Raw genomic sequence first — 22,768 nt, forward strand, 5'->3', positions numbered from 1 at the left:
TCCAGCAGAAGGGTAGTTTTAATCAAAGATATTAGGCCTAACTGGTGTATGCCTAACTTTTATCTTATCAGTTGGGATAGGGGATGTGGTAAATCACGTGAGGTGGTTTAGGTGCACACTGTTCTTGCACTTAGTCTTTCAAACAATGCTCTGGCATTGTTTGAACATAAGGCAGCTTAAAGAGCAAATTGGTAGCAACACGGTAATGTTCAGATTTATGCACTGCCATAGGTAACATGTACCAACAAAACATTTAAAAAACAAAAAAATAATATTCTCTCTTTCTACAAAGAATTGTCAGCTGTCCCCAACAACACTGATAATATAGCTGCTGTGACTCCACCCTTTCATCAATAGGTCATCCATTCATTTATACATTCCTTGTGCACTGTATTAGAGTTTGTTCCCTATTTTGGTGGTGATCCTGCAAACTTTTCAGCAAAAAGTTTGTGATTCACCAAAGTCAGGAATTCACCACAAATCTATTGTAGCTGCCGAACCTCATCCCTACATCTATATTTATATAATAATAATAATAATAATAATAATAATAATAATAATAATAATAATAATAATAATCATGGCTTTCTTGGCCCTTAAACTTCTCATTTTTACTGTTTCATATACAAAATATCATAATGTTATTTTTTATAACCTTCACTTCCTACAGTGCTGACAAAGATGGTTTCTGTGTATTTTATGTTTTGCCTTTTTTCCCTACTCTATAAGCAGATTCATATTCCAGTCTATCAGTAATAAATAACAGAATTATTCTTTATAAACCCGACACTCTCACAGCCTTCAGCTGAGGCATGACATCAGTGTCAGGATCCTGTGCTGCTGTCAGTGATAATGCAATGGGAGAAGAGGAAGAAGTCATTGGAGTCTATCAGAGACTTGGCCATGTTGTCTTCAGATATTCTCTTAGAATATTGTGGTTGTTGTCTTTGTGTGTGACCCCCTGCACATCTGAAACCCAGAACTCTGCTCACCGCTGTGATATGACTATGAGGAATTATACATTTGAGTACAAATATTCTCAGGATGGAGACATCATTATAGGAGGGATATTCGCTGTACATTCTGCAGTAACACGATGGAGTCAGAAGGGAAGTCTTATTAAAAATCTCATGTGTTCAGCGTAAGTGAAATATGAAATGCAAAACTTCCAATTTGATCTACAGAGCTGTGTCTTTAGGAGATTTGTGTGATAATGTGCAGGACTCATTCAGTCGGTTACACTGCATTTATATAAAATCAAAGCATATCCTTCAACTGTTAATGAAAACCATGTAGGGCCCATTCACATACAGGTGTTCCATTGTCACATGTTAATGCACACATTCATTCATTAAGTCAGCACCCTGAAGTGCATGGTATGTGTAGTATGGTGCCTAGAGGTGTGTTGTGTGTTGGGGTCTATTGTACAATGCATTGGGGTGAAATTCACAATGAATGACACTGCATTGCACTGCCCATAGAGAAGGTACTTTGCCATGCATTGTTAAAGCTTGTGTTAAAGTACGCATTTCTGCCACAATGCACAGGTTACCATTGGATCTTTATTGGGCCCACACTTTTTTCTTTGTTTTGGAAAGAGTGGGAAAGGATAAATAATCCTGTCAGGTTTTTACTGCTATCTGGGGCTCCATAAAAGAGATTCCCCTCACTTCCTGCCCTGAAGATAATATTTTACCAGGTAGAAAAGTGGGGAAATCTCTCCAATAGCAGCACAGAAATAGAAACATGTTTTTAGTAGAGTAGTGGAAGGCTAGAATCCCTGTCAGCCTTTTATTTCTGTCTGTGTCCCTATTGCAGATTTTTCTGTCTTCCTGTCTGGTAAAACTGTTATCTGCAGGACAGGAAGTGAGGAAAATCTCTCCTACAGAGCACTGGACAGTGGTAAAACAGACAGGCCTCTGAATCCCATATCTCCCAACCATTCCGGATTCACCAGGATTGTCCAGGAACTTGACGCAAGTCCCGGCATTCCGGTGAATGAAGGCTTTTTCCTGAAGTGGAGCCAAGTGCTGGAACTGTCCCAGCACTTGGCTCCAGTAGCTTGCCTGTGAGAATGCACTAGTACGGGCATCAGTAACACCAGCTCTGTGGCTTGTGTGGGGTGTCTGGTGTCCTGCACACTGCAAGAATAGCTGTGTAAATGTGACAGACAGCCGGTGGCGAGAGATGCCGGCTGCCTCACACACACAGCTCACAGCAGCTTGTGGCTGAACCCGCCTCCTCCTTCTCCTTGGATGTGATGCTTTCCTGCACACAGATAGTAGGGGGAGGTGGGGAGGAGTCATGGCAGGGGAGGACTGGGTGGCAATATGCCCCTGGTCATTCTGATACCTGAAAGAGGCTGCAGACACCTGTGAAGACTTCCTGCTGACCCCTGCCCTACTGACCCCAGTCCTCCATCCTGTTGACCCCTGTACCCTGCCCTACTGACCCTGTTTTCCATCCCGTTGACCCCTGTTTCCTGCCCTATTAACCACATCTTCCATCCTGCTGACCCCTGTACTCTGCCCTACTGATTTTGGTCCTCTGTCCTGTTGACCCCCTGCACCCTGTCCTACTGATTCCTGTCCTCCATCCTGCTGACCCCTGTACCCTGCCCTACTGGCTCCTTGTCCTCCATCCTGCTTACCCCTGTACCCTGCCCTACTGACTCCTGTCCTCTGTCCTGCTGACATCTGTACCCTGCCATACTGACACCCTATCTTCCATCCTGCTGACACTTTTGCACTGCCCTACTAACCCCCTATGATCTGTCCTGCTGATCCCTGTTCTCTGCCTTTGTGACCCCTCTTCTCTGCCCTACTGACCCCCGTACACTGCCCTGCAGACCCTTCTCCTCTGCCATGCTGATTCCTGTTCTTCACTCTGCTGACCCCTGTCTTCTGCCCTGATAACCTCTGCTCTCCACCCAGCTGTCCCCTGTCTGGCTTTTGTTTAACCCTACTCCTTAAGTCCCTCCCACTGTTAAGAGTTTAGCCAGACCCACATGTTGCCACGACGCGCTATGCATGCCACTAATCACTCCCTCCCTCAAGTGTCCCTAATTCTCAAATTCAAAAGTTGGGAGGTATGTAATCCCTTCTCACTCTATCCAAAAGAAAAATGGTTTGGGTTGCACATTCACTTAGGACATCACAACAACATTATATAGTGTTCATATTTATGATGGGCGGATATGTTGTGAAATGTATTTGTTATCTGTGACTTCCGGCTTTCTAATTCAGTGAAATTCTGATGAATTTGTGGCATTCTGATCTTGTGAACAGCATGTCTCTGTGAAAGAGGTTTGTTTATGATCATATTTGGCCTGAAAACTGAGGTATACCTCATATCCGCCAACTTTAAAGAAATAAAGAAAAGTTCAATGTGAATATTACTGAAAATTTGATAAACAGCCCCGCTTATATCATAAAAAGATTGAAATTACTGCCATTTTATTCTGCAGGGTCTTTTTTTTTTTTCAGAAAATATACGTACACTATATTTCCAAAAGTATTGGGATGCCTGTCTTTACATGCACATGAACTTTAATGGCATCCCAGTCTTAGCCCGTAGGGTTCCATATTGAGTTTGCCCACCATTTGCAGCTATAACAGCTTCAACTCTTCTGGGAAGGCTCTTCACAAGGTTTAGGAGTGTGTCTATGGAAATGTTTGACCATTCTTCCAGAAGCGCATTTGTGAGGTCAGTTACAGGCATACCCCGCTTTAAGTACACTCACTTTACATACACTCGCGAGTAAGGACACAGCTTGTTCAGCTTAGCATGACACTACTCCCGGTTTTTAACATTGGCGTCTATAGGAAATCTTGGTCAGCTTGACATGGCACTGCTCCCAAACCATAAGTGACAGGGATACCAAACTTAGGGAGCACCGAGAGGGGACACAGGACTACAACATATCCTATTTGTGGCTGGCCAGCTTGCTTAGGTAATCTACTATGTCATAGTCCTGGATCCCCTTAACATGCTCCCCAAGCTTGGTGTCCTTGTCACATGGTTTGGGAGCAATGCCATGTCAAGCTGACCAAGATTTCCTATGGAGCTTGTGTATTTACATGCATTGAGAAATGAAAAAAGGTATTGCTTCACTTTAAGTAAATTTTTGTTTTACATACATGCTCTGGTCCCATTGTGTACTTAAAAGTGGGGTATGCCTGTACTGATGTTGGAGAGATGGCCTTGCTTTGTGCTCCACTCTAATTCATCCGAAAGGTGTTCTATCGGGTTGAGGTCAGGACTCCATGCTGGCCAGTTAAGTTCCTCCATCCCAAAACTCGCTCATCCCTGTCTTTATGAACCTTGCTTTGTGCACTGGTGCGCAGTCATGTTGAAACAGGTACAAACTGCTCCCACAAAGTTGGGAGCATAAAATTGTCCAAAATGTCTTGGTATGCTGACGCCTTAAGACTTCCCTTCACTGGAACTAAGGGGCCAAGCCCAACCCCTGAAAAACAACCCCACACCATAATCCCCCCTCCACCAAATGATTTGGACCAGTGCACAGAGCAAGGTCAGCCCTGTCCAGTTTATTTTGCTAAATTATAGAATGTTTCTCCTTATCTTCAACTCTACAACATGAGAGGATTGTTTTGTTTGTAAAGATAGAAACTGAAAAACTCTGGGTGGGCCGAATAGACTATTTGAGGTAACAAAAGCAAAGTGACCCGGAACAAAAAATTCCATTCACTAACATGCTTTGGGGATACCCTGACCCTGCCTGTGAAGTGGTGCATCCACATGATGTATACAACCTACTACAGCAACAATAACATTAACAAATGACAAAAACAATGCTGCCTAAATTGCTGGCAAATTACAGCTTCTGCCACCTACCTCCGTTTGTAAACAAAAGGTTAGGGATTCCCCCGTCCTATACTAGAATCTTATCCTAGGTAAGGGTCTGGTATATATGTTAGTGGGGGACCCCACACAAACAAAAAATTGTTTTGTTTTCCTTGAAGGGTAACTCCACTTTTGTGGAGAAAAAATAGCAAATAAAGAAAAAAATATATAGCGTATATAATTGCGACACAAATCATATTGTAATTGAATGTTATTAAAAATTATCTTTTCTTTTCAATCTGAAGCTGTTGTATTTTTTGAAAATGCAATGCAATATGGCTACCTGGAGGTGTTCAGTGCACAGAATGTATACTGACCACACCCCCAGAAACATTATTTCCTGCTTGTGTGATTGGCTTTCTAATTTTTCCAGAAGTCTGCCTAAGATACAAGTCCGATTTCTGGCATCCCCTGCAACAAAAATGTCATTTTTGGTGAGATACTCCCATTAGGAACACATCTAAAGGGATGCAGGCCCAGCAGCTTCCCTCTGAACTCTGCAGCTGCCACAGCTGATTGATAATTATGAAACCACACCCATTAGACCCATTCAGCATGGAGTACACAAAAGGTAGGAATCTGCAACAAAGTTTGGTAAAATCCTTGTAATGTACATAAATCACCCAGAGAGGAATGTTTTTTTCTCAACAAAAGTGGAGTTATGCTTTAACCACTTAAGCCCCGGAAGATTTTACCCCCATTCCGACCAGGGGGTATTTTGCGATTCGGCACTGCGTGACTTTAACGGACAATTGCACGGTCGTGCGACGCTGTACCTAAACGAATTTGGCGTCCTTTTTTTCCCACAAACAGAGCTTTCTTTTGGTGGTATTTGATCACCTGTGCGATTTTTTGATCACGCGCTATAAACAAAAAAAGAGCGACAATTTTGCAAAAATAGCAATATTTTTCACATTTTTTTATATGAAATTGCCCAAAAAAAAAAATGTAAAAATCAATTTTTTTTTACTTTTTCGGCCAATTTGTTTTATGCTACCTATGTTTGGTAAAAAAAAAAAAAATCGCAAAAAGCGTATTTTGATTGGTTTGCGCAAAAGTTATCGCGTTTACTAACAAAGGGAAAGATTTTTGTCATTTTTGTTGTTTTTTTTTTAACGTGTAATGGCGGCGATCTGTGATTTTTTTTGCGGTACTGCGACATTGGGGCAGACAGATCGGACCCTTGACTGACATTTTTGACACTTTTGGGGTTACCAGTGACATTTCTACAGTAATCAGTGCTATATATATGCACTGTTACTGTAAAAATACACTGGTAGTGAAGGGGTTAACTTTATTTGGGAGGGAGGGGCTGTGTGTATCCCTAGGGGCGTGCTTTCTACTGTGATTGGCTGTGGCTTGAGCTGTAAGGACACTGATCAACGGATCTACATACTAGATCCGAGTGATCAGTGTCTTAACAGCAAGGAGAATGACAGGTGGCTTGTTTACACAAGCTGCCTGACATTCTCCCTCTCCCCCGCCGATCGCCGAGTGACCGGCGGACATCGGGTCCGCTGGTCACACGCGCGGGGGGGGCGTGACCACGCGGGAGCGCGCCTCCGGGGGCGCGCGCTCGCTCCCTAGACCCTCACAAGCTAGTGACGTAACCCTACGTCACTTTGCCTGTGAGGGGCTGACTGCCGACGTAGATCGGCGTTAGGCAGTCGGCAAGCGGTTAAGGATGTATAACAGACCCTTATCCTTGACAAGGGTCAGATATGGATGTCAAGAGGGACCCCACAAAAAAAGGGCATGTGCCCTCCTCCTAAATATTCATACCAGACCATTTGGGTCTGGTATGGATTTTAAAGGGAAATTCCAAGCAAAAAAAAGGAAAAAAAGCACATGATTCCTACCAAAATCCACACCTGATATTTATATGATTATGTCAAGCCAGGAAAAGGGGTATGAGCATTTAGTCTCCCCTCCTGAACTTTACTAGACTACATGCCTTCATCATGTAGGAACCTTGCCAGAAGGACCCCATTGGTAAAGCACCATAATGATGAGGACAAGAGCCTCTTTCCCACAACCCTGGCCTGGTTGGTTGTTGTGGGGGTCTGCATGTTCGGGGGGCATAGTGCAAACTGGAAACCCCAGATACAGGCCCTCCCTCTATGTGAATGAGAAAAAGATTCACAGTACCCCTACTCATTCATAGAAAAATTGAAAAATAAAAAACACCACAGTGTTTTACAAATCAGCTATTTAAAAAAAGAAAAATCCCACAAGGGGAATCCATCAATCAGTTTTGTCCAAAGCTTCAGATTCAACCAGCCCACACAATTGAGTGATGGAACAATTTATGTTGGCTGCTGCTGGTTTTCTAAGAACCAGCCAGAAGGGAAGCTGTCACATTTATCAGCAGTAGTAATATTGATGCGAAATGTATCGCTTCCAGCTGGTGTTGGAGGTTTGACTGGGCCAAACACATATTTGGTTTGGCCATTTGACTAATCTCTGAAAAAGATCAATTTGGTCCCAACCTGGGTTCAGATCACAACAGAAGCTCAATAGCGTGCTTATTGGTCTTAGAAATGGACAGAAATAAAAAACAAGATTCACCCCCATAGACATCAATAGGGTTTGCTGACTTTTCTCAAACTTTACAATTTGAACTAGATTTGAGAAACTTTACACAAATTAACTAAGGAAGGTTTCCTTATCCATAGCCCCAATCTCTGACGGTCTCTTACAGCGTGTCTGCAGGCCCCCACCAGTCCTGTAGCAAGTTTGTAGTCTCTGACCCTTTCCTGTAGTAAGTCTGCATTCTCTGACCTTCTTCTATACTGTTGCATGCTGTATACTGAATATTATGTGAGGCTGCTTGGTGATGTCAGGGGCTGAAGCTGAGGTGCCTTATATCTCCTTAATTGACAACCACTGCTCTAACCCATATAGATGAAGAAATGATTGACCAATCCCACCATAGATCTGTAGTTGAAATGTTTTATACATTTTGCTATAGAGAATTTCTGCTTCAGTCCTTGTACTGTAGACCAATGCAAACCTATCCATTTCCTGCAGAGTTTACCGGAGAGAATACAGACATCTCCTGGCTTTTATATTTGCTATTGATGAGATAAACAGCAGTCCAGATATTCTGCCCAATGTGACTCTGGGATACCATGTGTATGATTCTTGTGGACATGTGAATAAAGCTATAAAAGATGTTCTACAGATATTGTCTGGACATACAATGGAAGCTCCAAATTATTCCTGTATGGAGCGGGGGGCCCTGGCTGGTTTCATTGGGGATCTCAATTCTGACACCACTCTCCAAATGGCACAGCTGCTGAATCTGTATGGTTACACCCAGGTAAGAAAAGCTGAATTTTCTATTTTACATACGGTTAGGACAGCTAGTCATCTTATGGTCAGATTGGTCAATAGGGAACAAAAAGCCCTTGTAGCAAAGCATCATAAAGTATAACCCACTTGTGGATCGGCCCCTGTATATATAAGGTGACAGGGTGGATGCTGTGGTCTGGATTACATTTACAGTGTCGTGATCAGATGGTAAGATCACCTGGGACTGTAGCTCAACATCTAGCGGCCAATGCAAAAACTAACCAAGTGTACCCGGGTACGGGTCCTCACAGATGTGGGAGCTGTGTGGCCGCATGCAACAGTGGTGTGCCAGAGTCACAGGATCTATGGAGCTACCCGGTCTTCTCCAGAGCCACTGGTGGTGTGGATGTTGTGCTAAGTGCCAGCCCCCAGGTTGTGGCTTTCTGACACCCCTGTGTGGGCACAGTGCAGCCAATTAGCACACTGGAAGGACACGGGGTACTCACAGAAGAACAAAGACAAGATCAAACAACACACAGAAAGAAGGAATACTCAGCACAGCAAAAGCCAGAGGAACAGGAGGGTGCAGCTTCAGTGTGGAGACACTTTGCTCGAACACTAAGCCACAGGTGCACAGGCATAATAATACCTGGGTTCAGGGCGGATTGACAGGAACCCGAGCAGCTCAAACAGGAGGTAAAACCCGGTGCCAGATCAATATACACGGAACAGTGACATACAGTATATAAGTAATCCGCTATTTACGGGTAGCAGGTGCGCGTGTGCCTGCCACCCATTCTTTGCTACCATTCGCTAAAGCACAAGTCGGTCACCAAGTCCGCTGTTTGGCTTAGCGAATGACAGTTCAGATTTCTGTGCTTACTAACACCGAGCTCTGAACAGAGAGCCGGGAGATAAAACAGTCACATTTCTTAGTAAAAGACGCACATATTACACACATTACATATCTATTAACCTTCTACGATGAGGTGAGCTGCCACCTAGATAAAGGTAAACCTGTGGATTTGGTGTATCTGGACTTTGCAAAGGCCTTTGACACCGTTCCCCACAAACGCTTACTGTACAAACTAAGGAAGGTAGGTATGGACCATAGGGTGAGTACCTGGATAGAGAACTGGCTCCAGGGGAGAGTACAGAGGGTGGTGATTAATGGGGAGTACTCGGATTGGGCGGGTGTGGAAAGTGGGGTCCCCCAAGGTTCTGTCCTGGGGCCAATCCTGTTTAATGTATTCATAAATGATCTAGAGGAGGGGATATCTAGTACAATCTCAGTATTTGCGGATGATACTAAACTAAGCTTGCCAATATCTTCTATGCAGGATGTGGAAACCTTACAAGCGGACCTGAACAAAATAACGGGGTGGGCAACTACATGGCAGATGAGATTTAATGTTGAAAAATGTAAAGTAATGCACTTGGGCATCAGAAACACAAAAGCAAGCTACTCACTAGGGGGGAAACCTCTGTGTGAGTCTAGGATGGAAAAGGACCTGGGGGTACTGGTAGACAACCGGCTTGGCAGTGACATGCAATGCCAAGCCGCTGCAAGCAAAGCCAACAGAATACTGGGATGTATAAAAAAGGGGATTCACTCCAGAAATAAAGAGATTATTCTCCCACTCTACAAGACTCTGGTCCGGCCACATCTGGAGTATGCTGTCCAGTTCTGGGCACCGGTCCTCAGGAAGGATGTGCTGGAACTGGAGAAAGTCCAGAGAAGGGCAACAAAAATAATTAGGGGAATGGAGGACATCGGCTATGAGGAAAGACTACAAGCACTGAACCTATTCTCTCTGGAGAAGAGACGATTGAGGGAGGATATGATATCAACGTACAAATACTGTACTGGCGACCCTAGCATAAAGAACAACCTTTTTAGAGTAAGGGAACACAATAAGACATGAGGCCACTCACTAAAACTTGAGGAAAAATGGTTTAACCTTAAAATATGTAGAGGGTTCTTCACTGTAAGAGCAGTAAGGATGTGGAATTCTCTTCCACAAGCAGTGGTATCATCAGGGAGCATCGATAGTTTCAAAAGGGCTGGATGGGCACCTTAAAGACCACAACATACAGGGGTATTCAATGTACGGTTAACAGCAAACACACACACACACACATCATAGGTTGAACTGGATGGACCGATGTCTTTTTTCAACCTCACAAACTATGTAACTATGTAACATATTGTTAGGCACACAGTTAACCCTTTAAATTGCCCTAAACGGTAACCCCTTCCCAGCCAGCCTTATTAATACAGTGACAATGCATAGTTTTAAAACTGATCACTGTTTTAGTGTCACTGGTGATGTCAGTGGCAGTTAGTCAGTTCTCACACAGTGTCAGTGAGTGTCAGATTTCCCACCGCACTGTACTACTATACTGTATGTTTCTGATTACCACCATTATTAGTATACAAAAATAAAAATGCCAGTGTATATACACCATTGTTTGTAGACACCATGGGCCTAATTCATAGTACCGCTATTTGGCTAACGCCAGGATTTTTGCGAACTGGCGAATTTGAACGTATGAAATTGGTATTCAACATACTGCCGGCGGCCAATAACGTATAGTGTTAGATTCATTAAGATGCTACAACGTCAGGGCGTGACTTAAAAACAGTTCAGCTAAAAGCTCGACTAATGTTTTGCCAAATTTTTTTTAGTACCCCCAAAAATCTCAAATCACTGTGGAATGTGTGGGAGGTCATTTGGAGGTGAATGGCTTTTAAACTGTGTTAAAAACTGACCTAGAAAGAGAGATTAAAAGTGTAGAAAGTCAAAATAGCTCCTCAAGTCCCGAGCTGTAAGAGAGCTCATGTGCGCAACACCAACTAGTCTCAAAAAGTTGCACTTTCAAAAATTTGAGCATGCGGTATAGTGAATTTGAACGTTAAATCCGCTGTATCGCCCATGTAAAATGGAATGAACTGGCGGATTTGAAAAACATGCACATAGTTCATACTTCTAGGAAGGGATTCCTTAGTAAACACCATCACATAACAACATTCTAGAAACCTTTCCTGCTCAATCATATTTCACTATAACAATCTTATATATAGTTTTTAGATAGAACCTCAAAATTATCTAGGGTATCCCACAAAATATTTAATCAGGAAAGACGTATGGCCAAGCTTTTGCATTTTAGAACACATTTTACTGCAAGTATATCCCCCTACTTGGCTATTTAGCAAAATATGTTAAACAAACAAATATAGCTCTATCTCTCAATATTGCTAGATATTGACTTTATGTGGCATCTTTTTTATTTAGGTAATGTCTTTATATTAAGAGTTTGGTGAATCACATGCCTATGTCAAACAATATCAAAAGTATTGATGCTAACATTTGGAGGGTTGGAGAGCTCCAATTGTTGCCCATACAGAGGGCTCATTCTGAATTCAAACTCACAAACCTAGAGCAGGAAAGCAGACTCCCAAATCAATGTGCTATTTCTCAGTCCTTACAACTCCAAACTTATTAGGCTACGTTCACATGTAGGCGTTTTGGGCCGTTTTGTGGGCGTTTTTCTGCTCTAGGATCAGCTCTCAAAACGCCCAACAAGACTAATCCTATTCATTTCAATGGCCCCTGTTCACACCTGAGCGTTTTGACGCCATGAGCAGAACGCCCAACGCTCAAAAAAGAACATGAGCTTCTTATTGGGCAGATTACAGGCGTTTTTTATTGGTCTCTAGTCAATCTGCAAATGCCTGCACAAAAAACGCCTGTTAAAACGCCTGAAAAAACACCCATAAGAACGCCTGTAATAGCAACGCCAAGATTAAGGATGTTTATGAGTGATGAGCATGATTATTGGCTTAGCTATATGTTCAATCTTCATTGAAACAACAATCTGAACTCCAAAAGCAATGTCCCCCCCCCCCCCCCCAAAATAATTCAAAAGCCCAAATTTGGTTTTCAAATTTAAAAAATAAATATATAAATATACATATTTATATATATATATATATATATATCATGTATTTGTATATATATATATATATATATATATATATATATATATATATATATATATATATATATATATATATATATATATATATATATATATATATATATATATATGTATGTATACCGTTATATAAACATTAGAAATACTGTTTAGTAAACCCTAAAAAAAAAACATTTGTAACTTCACATATATACACATACATACATACATACATGTATGTATATTTTTTTTTTTTTAGGTCTCTCTCTCTCTCTCTCTTTCTATTTCCCTTTTTTTTCAACTGGGCATGCTCCAACACTCAGACGATTTAGTGTGTGTTTGGATAAACCACGCATGCTCCAAAGCTTGGCAAATCCTCCCTCTTACAGCCTTACAAAATAGCATTTGCACTTATGTTGTTTTGCTTCCAGGACACACACAGTTAAATTTTCTCCTGGGCATTACCATTACTGGGTGTGTGCTTATAAAAAACATTCAGACATGAGAGAAGATTTGGCCTGGCAACAGGTCCAATATATTGTGCGTGGGACATGCTTTATGTTTAACATTTGAGGGCCTTTGTTATTTTTAGGTGGGCGGTGGGATTTGGCTGTGTTGTCTGTTATGTCTAATGACACATAGCCCAGGCTATATTTATGGGAATGAATACTTGACTCTCTGTAAGTTTTTGTTTGTTTTAACATTATTGTGTATTGGTTAGTCAATCTGCACATGTATCTGAATTTTCTTGGATCTTTGTTGATGTATATGGTGTAAATTTTGTAAGAAGTTAATGTTATAAAATATCTCAAATTTGTGTGGCTTCACTGGGATGCTGTGGACACTGTGCAAAAAAAAAAAATATCCTGGGAAATGTTTGAGCTGTGTATTCTGTTTGGAATAAACATTGATGGTGGTGGGCGGACATGTTTCAAATGTCTTCTCAAAACATTGATCATGTGTATAAATAAAAATGTCTTTTGGTTTCCACAAATGTTTGTTATATTTATTATTTGCAATCTTTGTTAGACATGCTGATTGTGTATAGGCAATGTTTACTCGTGTTCGCAAATTCGCTAACGGTTTAAAATGCGTGCTCACATTTCCAAAATCAACCGGAAACGACACTATTATTGGGTGCACACGTTTCCGGAATGTGTACAGTTCCTCTCGCAATTCTGAGCAACATGGCGCCTACACTCTATATTCCCACTGTGTGGCGTTCATCTGCAAGGTGAGAGGTGTGTGTGTGTGAAAATGTACACATTTGAATGTGCGAGATCTCTGTTAGCCAATGGGGGGTCTGTCGCCTATCTAGCGGGTGTCTAAGTTGAGTGTTCTTTAGTGTACTTTCCCACGTGTGCACTTCCTGCCTAGCTTACGTCAGTCCCCCTATTCTAGAAACTTCCTGTATGTGAACCTGTTCCTGTGTGTGTGTGTGTGTGTGTGTGTATATGTGTATATATATATATGTGTGTGTGTGTATATATGTGTATATATATATATGTGTATGTGTGTGTGTGTGTGTGTGTATGTGTGTATATATATATATATATATATATGTGTGTGTGTGTGTGTGTGTGTGTGTGTGTGTGTGTGTGTGTATGTGTGTATATATATATATATATATATATATGTGTGTGTGTGTATGTATATGTATTTAACGCAAAAAATTATTGAAGATCTTATATATAATGAATATTTTTTTTAAAAAAAATTCGGATTTCCGAAAAAAAAATATAATTTAAATTTTACATTTATTTAATAGTAATTAAATATATATGATAAAATATAGCTAAAAATATTATTTTTTAGATATATCTAAAATCATGATATAGATATAAAAATGGGATATAGATAATATTTAAGTTTTGTACAAATATTAAACAACAAATAAGTTACATATTGCTAATACATTTTTGAATCTGTCTATATAAACACAAATGTTTTGCCCCTTTTCATATATGCAAGATTTGAAACATGATATTCCCTAAATAAATTTTAAACACAATTTTAGGTATAAATACATACATACATACACACTGCAAGCTCTGGTGGTCGACATGTTTGGCTGAGAGTCACCATCATAAGATGGATGTGCAGACAGCAGCTAATTTTTTCACCTGAGATGGAATGAGTGAGCACGAAAATATGGTCTGGTCATGTCTCCAAAGGATTGCATTGGATAAAGCAGCAAAAAAGGCAAGACATGAGTGTGTGTTCACTTGATACTGATGTGATAACACTGCGAGTTGCCTGCGTGTTCATGGATCGCATTCACAGCACAGGCATCACTGGCATATGTGAATCCATGGGGGTGTCCATTGCAAGTTAACAACACCCCCAGATCAGATCGCATTGGGATTTTACAGGTCCCACATGAATCGGATGGCACTGCTCTGAACCACTATGCGATCCAATTCTGCTGTGGACCACAAAAAAGGATTCTGTGTGATTTGACTGTGATTGTGTTGATAATTCAGCCACACAAACTGTATGGCTGAATTTGCAACACACACACATCGCATGTGATTTTAGGAGCATTGTGCTCCAAATCACATCTGATGTCTGTCATAGCAAGAGTGTGAGCCGGCAGTAAGAGCTGCTCCAAAGTCGCACACAAGTAGTGGAGTAATGTGCAGCAACTTCAGTCACTCTGCTTAGAAGGGTTACATTGCACACAATGGAGTGTGACCTGTCAGGCGACTAAGGCTGCCCATACATGTTCAACTTTTGTTGTACACTTTCTGTTCGATTTACCACAAACCACATAATATGAGGTCAAAGATAAACAACACTTTCACTTGTATCTAATTACGCAGGCCTTTGTACTACATATTTGAAGTTAAATTGATCCAAAATTGTTCAGCAAATTATAATAAAATAGTATTGTGTATGGGCAGCCTAAGTCATCACACAAGTCATCCCAGTGTGAAAAGGGCGTTAACACATCATTAGCTTGATCAATAACGTATGTTTGTGTCAAGACTTTCGATGTTAGCTCTAACATGTGATCCCACAAATTCCATTGGTACAGATTCCAAGATGGGTAAAGAGTCACTTTAGCATGTACATGATAAAACACCTCAAAAATAAAACATATTCAAAAGCACCAACAATAGAGATTGTGCCCTTTCTTGCTTGTCTAGCTTTTGGGAAGTAATAAATAGGCTAAAAGTTGTGCTCAAGGAATGTCAGAGCTCCCCCCTAAACTAAAATCTCTAGGCGCCCTGTCACCAATAACCTAAATAAGCGTGTCCATATCTTGGACATGGACATTCTTCCAGGGAAGGCCCCTAAAGGGTTTACTCATCTCAGTGTCTATGAGACTTTGAGATGTCGTAATTTTTCCTTAAAAAAGTGTGTTCACCTATCATAGGCCCTCACCATTTCAAATGTCCCTCCCTCCTGTGAATGAGTATGTATTGTGTTAAGTAAGACATAACTAAAGTACTTAGTAGACTTTTGTTTGTGGGGGGTGGGGACAGGATCTGCTTGTCAGATTAGTAATGTGGCTTCTGCCTATGTGAAAATAAAAAACAGCCGCCCCCCCCCTCCCCAAACACTAGCCATGGTGATGTGTATAAGCCTCCACATGTTGTTATGATACTTTGAGGTGGGTATTGAATGGACAATTGACACAATGCCAACATTATGTTGAGGTAATCACCAGTGTGGGTCAACCTATGTCATGGAGCTAGATTTGGACATCGATGTATATGTATCACCAGAAATGGGATTCTTTGTTCTACAATATCTAAAAGAGGATCTCGCATGTTTTTGGAAGAATTTACATTTTTGTACATAGTTTGACTCAAACATACATTGCTCTTTCCACAGCTCCTCCTCCTCCGGGGTTATGATGAAATAAACACCCACCCTTATACCAAACACAGCATCCTGTGTCGTGTCCGGATGAGGCTGCAGCGGAGATTTTGGTTCCGTGCCCTGTTTGTGGACCTGCAGCGGGGTTGGAGTAATTTGAAGCGTCGGTCTCCAAGACTGATGCGAAAAGCTGTGGACCAAATCTCTGGTAAGTAAAGATATACATTACATGTGCCCAGATCTGTGATTATTGTTTGGGTAGGCAGGCCTGTGTTTAGGTATGCAACAATTCACCCCCCCCCCCTACCTTTGCCCCCTCCATCAAGTGTCTCTTCACAATCTTTTTTACTACCATAAACATTGGTCTTTTAATTTGTTCTTCTTTATCTTCTGGTTCTAGCCACAGCGGACGGACGCGAACCGGTGGTGTGTTTGGTAAAGAAGGGGAGGAGGAGGACTACCACACTGGAGTACGTGGTCCCTGGGAGTGAGCCGCTAGACCGTCTCAGAATTGTTGATCGTAAGCAGAAACATTTTAATTGTAGAAATTTAAATTATCAAGTTTTTGGGGGTTAGTGATCAGGACTAATAATGTTGGTGCATTTTTTTCAACCTACGTATTTATTGGGGGGGTGTATTGGGGGGGTGTGACCCATTGTGAATGGATGTTGGCTTCCTGTTTCTAAACATGGTTAATGCATCTCATTGATGTAAGTGCTCTTCTATGTGCAGAATTGTAGGGGCATTGAGTATGGTGCTAGCATGTTTAGAGGTTGCTGCCTATTTGTGTCCTAAAATAGTGTGTAAATTATGATGTTGTTCTTTTTAGAAACAAGTGACCAGGAGCTGGAGGCTCAGCCTTCTCAGGCCCACTGTAAGTAATGTGGATGTGCTGGTGTGTTGTGTATTAGGTCTAACTTTGAGGAATGAATTTTTGTTTTGTTCTCTTTTGTGGTTGATGTAGCTTCAGTGAGAGCGGAGCCTGAACAGGCAGGCCCAAGTCACGTGGCCCAGGGGCAGGAGGGCCAGGACCATGGGGACCGACCATGAGGAAGTGGGTGGCCAGGACCAGGCAGAATTGTCCCTCAGTGATGAGGACAACGGCTGTCCTCAAATGGGAAGTAAGTACTCTACATGTGTTTGTGTGTTCAATGTGTCCTGGTAATTATAAGGGCTGTAAAGTATATTTTTGTCTTTGGGGTTATGTAGCAGCTGACATTGAGGATGTTTGTTGTGGAGGACTGGGGGAGGGGCCTCTGCTTACCCAGTCCACTGTAACTACTACCTTCAATGTTTAGGGACTACTTTATGTGTGTCTTTAGAAAATAGCTGCTGTTCAATGATTGTATTTTTGTCTTTGTGTTTCTAGGATCTCCAACACCATCACCACATGCAGGGTCTCCCCAATTATCCCCCACTCCAGGGGTGGAGGATAATTTTTCTACAGTTTTGTCCGGCTCCCCTGAACCACACTGTAAGTACATTGAATGTGATTCTCACGTGTGTGCTAGGGTGATGTGTATCAAGTTGTAGTCAAAGCAAGTGCATTTTTGCTACATGTGACAGGAAGGTTGATAATGATTTTGACATGGAGGATTGGTAAGGTCAAGGATGGAGAATGTACCATGAGGGTCGATGTAAGGGTGGCCATTTTTGGGTTTGGTGAACTTCTAAGACTGACCAATATTTGTAAGGTCATATTGCACAACACTGTCAGCATGGAAACACTATTGATTAACTTTAATGTTTGGAAGGTGGTATTGGGGAGCATTACTGGACATGTTAGTCTTTCTTTGCTTTCTCAAGCTACCCTCCTCTAAATTTGTGTTTGTTTCCCTACAACATGTCAAACATGTCAACGTTTCACAACATGTCAAAAATGCTCATCCTCTGGGAATGTCCCAAATTCTAGTTCACATTTTGTGTATTTTTTGACAGCTTCTCATGACCAAAGGCCATCTGCCTCTGATGACCTAAGGCCATCTGCCTCTGATGACCAAAGGCCATCTGTCTCAGGGGCACAACAAAACCTCGCTAATGGTAAGTAATGTGTGCTTTTGCTTTAATGTGTCTACTTAGTAAGGGGAGAAATGCTACATGTGTATGTCCCCGATGAGGCTTCAAGTAGTTATTAAGGCAGCAGGTTCTTTATGTGAATGCATTCTATCCATTAGTATTCCAAGTGTTTGGTGTGCATATGCCCCCTTAGACTTACCAGGGCCCTTTTCTTACTGGAAAAATGTTCAAGCAAACACTTGTCTGGTCCGGACTCCCCCTCCTCCTTAGCTGAGGTGACAGCATGCCAAGATTGCCTCCTGATGCTGTCACTCCAAATCATTGAGACTATCGGAAGGGAGGGGGGGCAGGCTGGCTCACAGCCTAGTGCCTGAACAGGCACTAGGCTGTGAGCTTCATCTCAGGTGCCTCCATAGCAAGCTGCCTGCTGTGGGGACAATCAACAGGAGGGAGGTGCCTAGAGGGGTGTAGAGGGGCCATTTTAAGAGGAGGATCATGACTGCTCTCGTCCCAAAAAATCAACAGCGGGTAAGTATAACCTGATTTGTTTTGCCCAGCCATCCAAAAAGGAGATGTTCCCAACACTTTGAACAGGCAGGGCTGAGGCAGAAACAACATCTGAGAAACACAATCAGCACAAAAGCATGGATTATGTATCTTTAAGGCTACAAGCTTCACCCAGAAGCATAAAGCTTGCAGTGTACAAATCAGCATCACCACCGTAAAAATTCTAAACTCACACTTTCAGGGAAGTGTGGAGGGGGAAGGAGTGGGTGTTAGAGCATTTTCATGATTGCCTAACCTACATTTAGTGTGAGTCAATTCCTTGATAAACTTTTTTTTCTCTCCTAACACAGTTGTGCTGGAACAAAGGGGATCTGGGGAGGAGAGGGATCAACCCCTGCCACCACTCGCCGTTCCGTCTTCCAAGGGGTGAGTCTCTACAATGTGTCTGTTTCAATCTATAGACTGTAAGAGGGAGAGAGAACTCAATCCAAATTCTGATGGTGATAGAGAGAGATGTGTGCACATGTATCGTGGGACACCAATTGAACACAACACCTTACATTCTTCAAAATGTTTGGTTGTGTTGACATGAAAAGCCTTTTACTTAGATTTGGTGGAACTGCTACTAACATTCCAAGCCATCTTGTGTAACCTTTTGAACAATTTGCTGTGGAAGTTTGAGTTCAAGGTTTAGGTTCTATTAAAGCTGGAGCACCTAGGATTTATGTGTTAACACCAACAAAGTGTTTGCTCCACTGTCATCTCTACCATCTTCAGGCTTCAAAAAACATTTGTGTATTAAGCTTTTGAGTGTAACTATGTAGACAACAGCAATTTATCATATTTGCTCCAGAGTGTTGAGAAAAGCCACCCAATATACTCCAAAGCATATTTGTTGAGGCACATTTCGTACAATCCTTGTTTGCCTCATTTTGCCTCAAGCTAATTATCCTGTCTTTTTCTACCCAGGGCACACCCACCTCACCATGGAGGTGGCCATTAGATACCTACGGTGGTGTGGGGCTCGGCTAGCCTTCTTGGAGCGGAGGTTGGGGGTTGATCCTGACCCTGAAGATCCCTTTATTCGAGAGTATGCCCCATTGGACTGATGTTTCGCCATGTTTGTTTTTTTAATGTTGCACGTTGCAACCCACATTACTTGAATTTTATTTTTTGAAAAAGTATATTTTTAAAGACAAAAATTTTATTTACAACATTTTTTATTATTTTGTTTACAAAAGATTTTATTAGAAAGTCAATACAAGAAAACAATTTAACTTTTACACAGGTCAACAATGTAACATCGAATCTATATATAAAAATATATTGCATAGAAAAATACTCTGAAAACATAGCAAGTGTGCAATAAACGTTGGTCATAATATAGCAGAATATAAAGTAGTCAAATACACCTGAGGGGTCAGAACTGTCTAGTTAGACATACCATATAGGTTAAGAAGTACTAACTGGTCCAACACAATTGTCCCAAGAGTCCCATTTAGCATGGAATGTCATCATGGTGCTATGAAGGGAATGAAAGATTTTTTCTGTTAGTTTGATGCATTCCATCCTGGAGAGCACCTGAGACCATACTAGAGTATCTGATTTCCAATTACAAGCTATCATCCATTGAATGGAACACACCAAAGTATGAATCAGATTAGATGTAGATTTCGGGACACCAGGGACTTTTACAAAGAGCAAGCATATCTTAGGGGAGAGAGAAACCTCTGACCCAGCCAATCTGGTCACCAGTCTCTGTGCCTGATCCCATATGGGTCGCAAACATTTGCAGCTCCAAAAAATATGAAGTAAATTACCTTCTTCTGGACAGCCCCTGAAACAGAGGGGAGAGACTGAATCGTAGAAGGAGTGAATCAAGGAGGGAGTCAAATACCATCTTGTAACTACTTTTAGGGGTGTCTCCCTGCATGCACTAGAGCGTGAACATTTACGCATGTTTGAAATCATGTGTTGCCACTCCGGAATGGAGAAACTACAGCCTAGGTCTTGTTCCCATCCAGTCATATACTTATGTTTATCTGGGAGGGTACTAGTAACAATATGAGAATAAAGGCTAGATATAAGCCCTCGATCTCTAGGTGAGGTGGAGCAAATGTTTTCGAAAATGGTAAATGGAGGGTTTAGTGTGAGGAGGTCCTGTGATTGAAAAAATGCCCTCACTAGAGTATAGTGGTCCCTTTCAGAGCTGGGAAGACCGTATAAATCTACCAGTTGTTCAAATGTACAGAAAATATTGCCTATGGAGAGCTTTTTGAGGTTCACCAGGCCTCTGGTTATCCAAGGGGATAAGTCCTCTCTGCTTAGAGGGAGTAAACCTGAGTCAAAGTGTCCCAAAAAGGATGTTAGCGGAGAGACTCGCGACAACAGACCCAAGGGGGTTTTAAATTTCTGCCACAGCCTGTATAAATGAACAACAATTTTGTTCGCAATTGCGTTATAACTAGACGGCTGTGCACCATTCCAGAGACCCGCCGAGAGAAAGTTCGGAAAAACTGCGGCCTGTTCGAACGAAAGCCAGGGAATGCTCTCGGGGTCTGCATTCCATTGAGCCATTTGAATGAGTTTGGCGGAGAGATAATAGGACCATAAATCTGGAATGCCCAGGCCACCCTGGGATTGGGGGGCATAAAGTATATGACTGTTATATCTGGATCTCCTACCGTTCCATATGAATTTAGAGATCTCCCGCTGAAAAGAGCTAATATGAGATTTAGGGACATTAACGGGGAGGGCCCTAAAGAAGAACAAGACCTTAGGTAAGATAATCATCTTTATGGCTGTAACTCTGCCCAGAAACGAGATGTGGTATGAAGACCACGTCTTCAATAGCAAACTTAATTTTTTAAATACTGGAGGGAAGTTGGATATAAATATTGATTCATAATGGGGAGTAATCTGGACCCCTAAGTAGCGAAAAGATCTCAAACACCAGGTGAAAGAGAAACTCTCTCTGATGGAGGTTTGCATCCAATTAGGCAGATTAATCGGCATAATAGAGCATTTGGAGAGGTTTACCCCTAAGCCCGACATGGATCGAAATCTCTCTAGTTCGATCAGCAAGTGAGGGAGGGAAATGTGAGGTTTGGATAAAAATAATAAAACATCATCGGCATACATACTTAATTTGTATTCATTATCCCCCTTGTAATGCCCAGTAATAAGGCCATTCTTTCTAATGGCTGTAGCCAAGGGTTCAATTGCTAGAGCGAACAGGAGGGGGGAAAGTGGGCAACCCTGTCTCGTACCTCTATGTATAGTGAAAAATTCAGAGTTACACCCGGGAAGGCGAACTCTTGTTTGAGGGGACTGATATAGAGCTTTAAATCCATGAATGAACCCTTCTCCTAGTCCATACTTAGGAAGAAGGTGTTCTAGATAAGGCCAGCTGACGCTATCAAAAGCCTTATGAATATCAAGACTCACAAGGCATGAAGGGGATTTACTAAGATTGGCGTCATTAATAATATTAGCGACTAGCCTAATATTATCTGAAAGCTGTCTACCTGGAATAAACCCGGTCTGGTCAGGGTGGATCAATTTATGAATTACATTGGATAGTCGGTTAGCTAGCAGTCTGCCGAATAGTTTAAGGTCATTATTCATGACCGAGATGGGCCTATAATTTTGAGGAAAGGAATGATCTTTATCCGGTTTCGGGATGAGGGACATGTTAGCCAGGAGCATTTCTGCTGGAAAGTTTCCTCCCTGAAGAACATGGTTGAATAATTTAGCAAGTCTGGGGGCAAGAATTGTGGCAAAGGTTTTATAATAGGAAGAGGAAAAGCCATCTGGGCCGGGGGCGGTGGAGGTTTTGAGAGCTTTAATCATATCTAGGACCTCATCTACTGTACAAGGTGCCTCTAAAGTATCCTTTTGTGTACTTGACAGAGACGGGACAAAAAGGTTATCTATCCAGGGGTGAAACTCATTTACAGGTAGCGTAGAGGGCACCGAGAGGAGGTTTTTGTAAAAGTTTGTAAAGATTTCCAAGACTTCCTTGGGGTGCGAAACCATCCTCCCGTCTGGCCCTCTGAGCTTGTATACATGAGTAGGTCTTGTTGTTTGAGTTAGTTTCTTTGCAAACATAGTGGATGTGGAGTTGCTGTGGAGTGTAAATTTGGCTTTGGACCACCTAAGGGCCTTTTCAGTATCACTAGAAAGGATGTCATCCAAAGCTTTTCTTTTAATATGGATCTGATCCATAAGTGTAGAGGAGGGGGAGAGATTATGTTTATAGTATAGTTGATCTAATTCTTTC

At 41.8% G+C, this 22,768-nt stretch overlaps 1 protein-coding gene across 1 annotated transcript in view; it reads left to right on the top strand.

Moving 5' to 3' along the window:
• Positions 1 to 1,070: 1,070 nt before the first annotated feature.
• The window catches only part of LOC309545093 (vomeronasal type-2 receptor 26-like), a 427,741-nt gene continuing 406,043 nt past the window's right edge, over positions 1,071 to 22,768 (top strand). The window contains exons 1-2 of the mRNA XM_082244227.1: positions 1,071 to 1,141; positions 7,897 to 8,188. Of these exons, the coding sequence (XP_082100353.1) occupies positions 1,131 to 1,141; positions 7,897 to 8,188 (303 nt within the window). The 5' untranslated portion in view covers positions 1,071 to 1,130. The remainder of the gene's footprint in view (positions 1,142 to 7,896; positions 8,189 to 22,768) is intronic.

Source organism: Pelophylax lessonae (genome assembly GCF_965119305.1).
Source record: "Pelophylax lessonae genome assembly, chromosome: 1".
Taxonomy (NCBI): domain Eukaryota; kingdom Metazoa; phylum Chordata; class Amphibia; order Anura; family Ranidae; genus Pelophylax; species Pelophylax lessonae.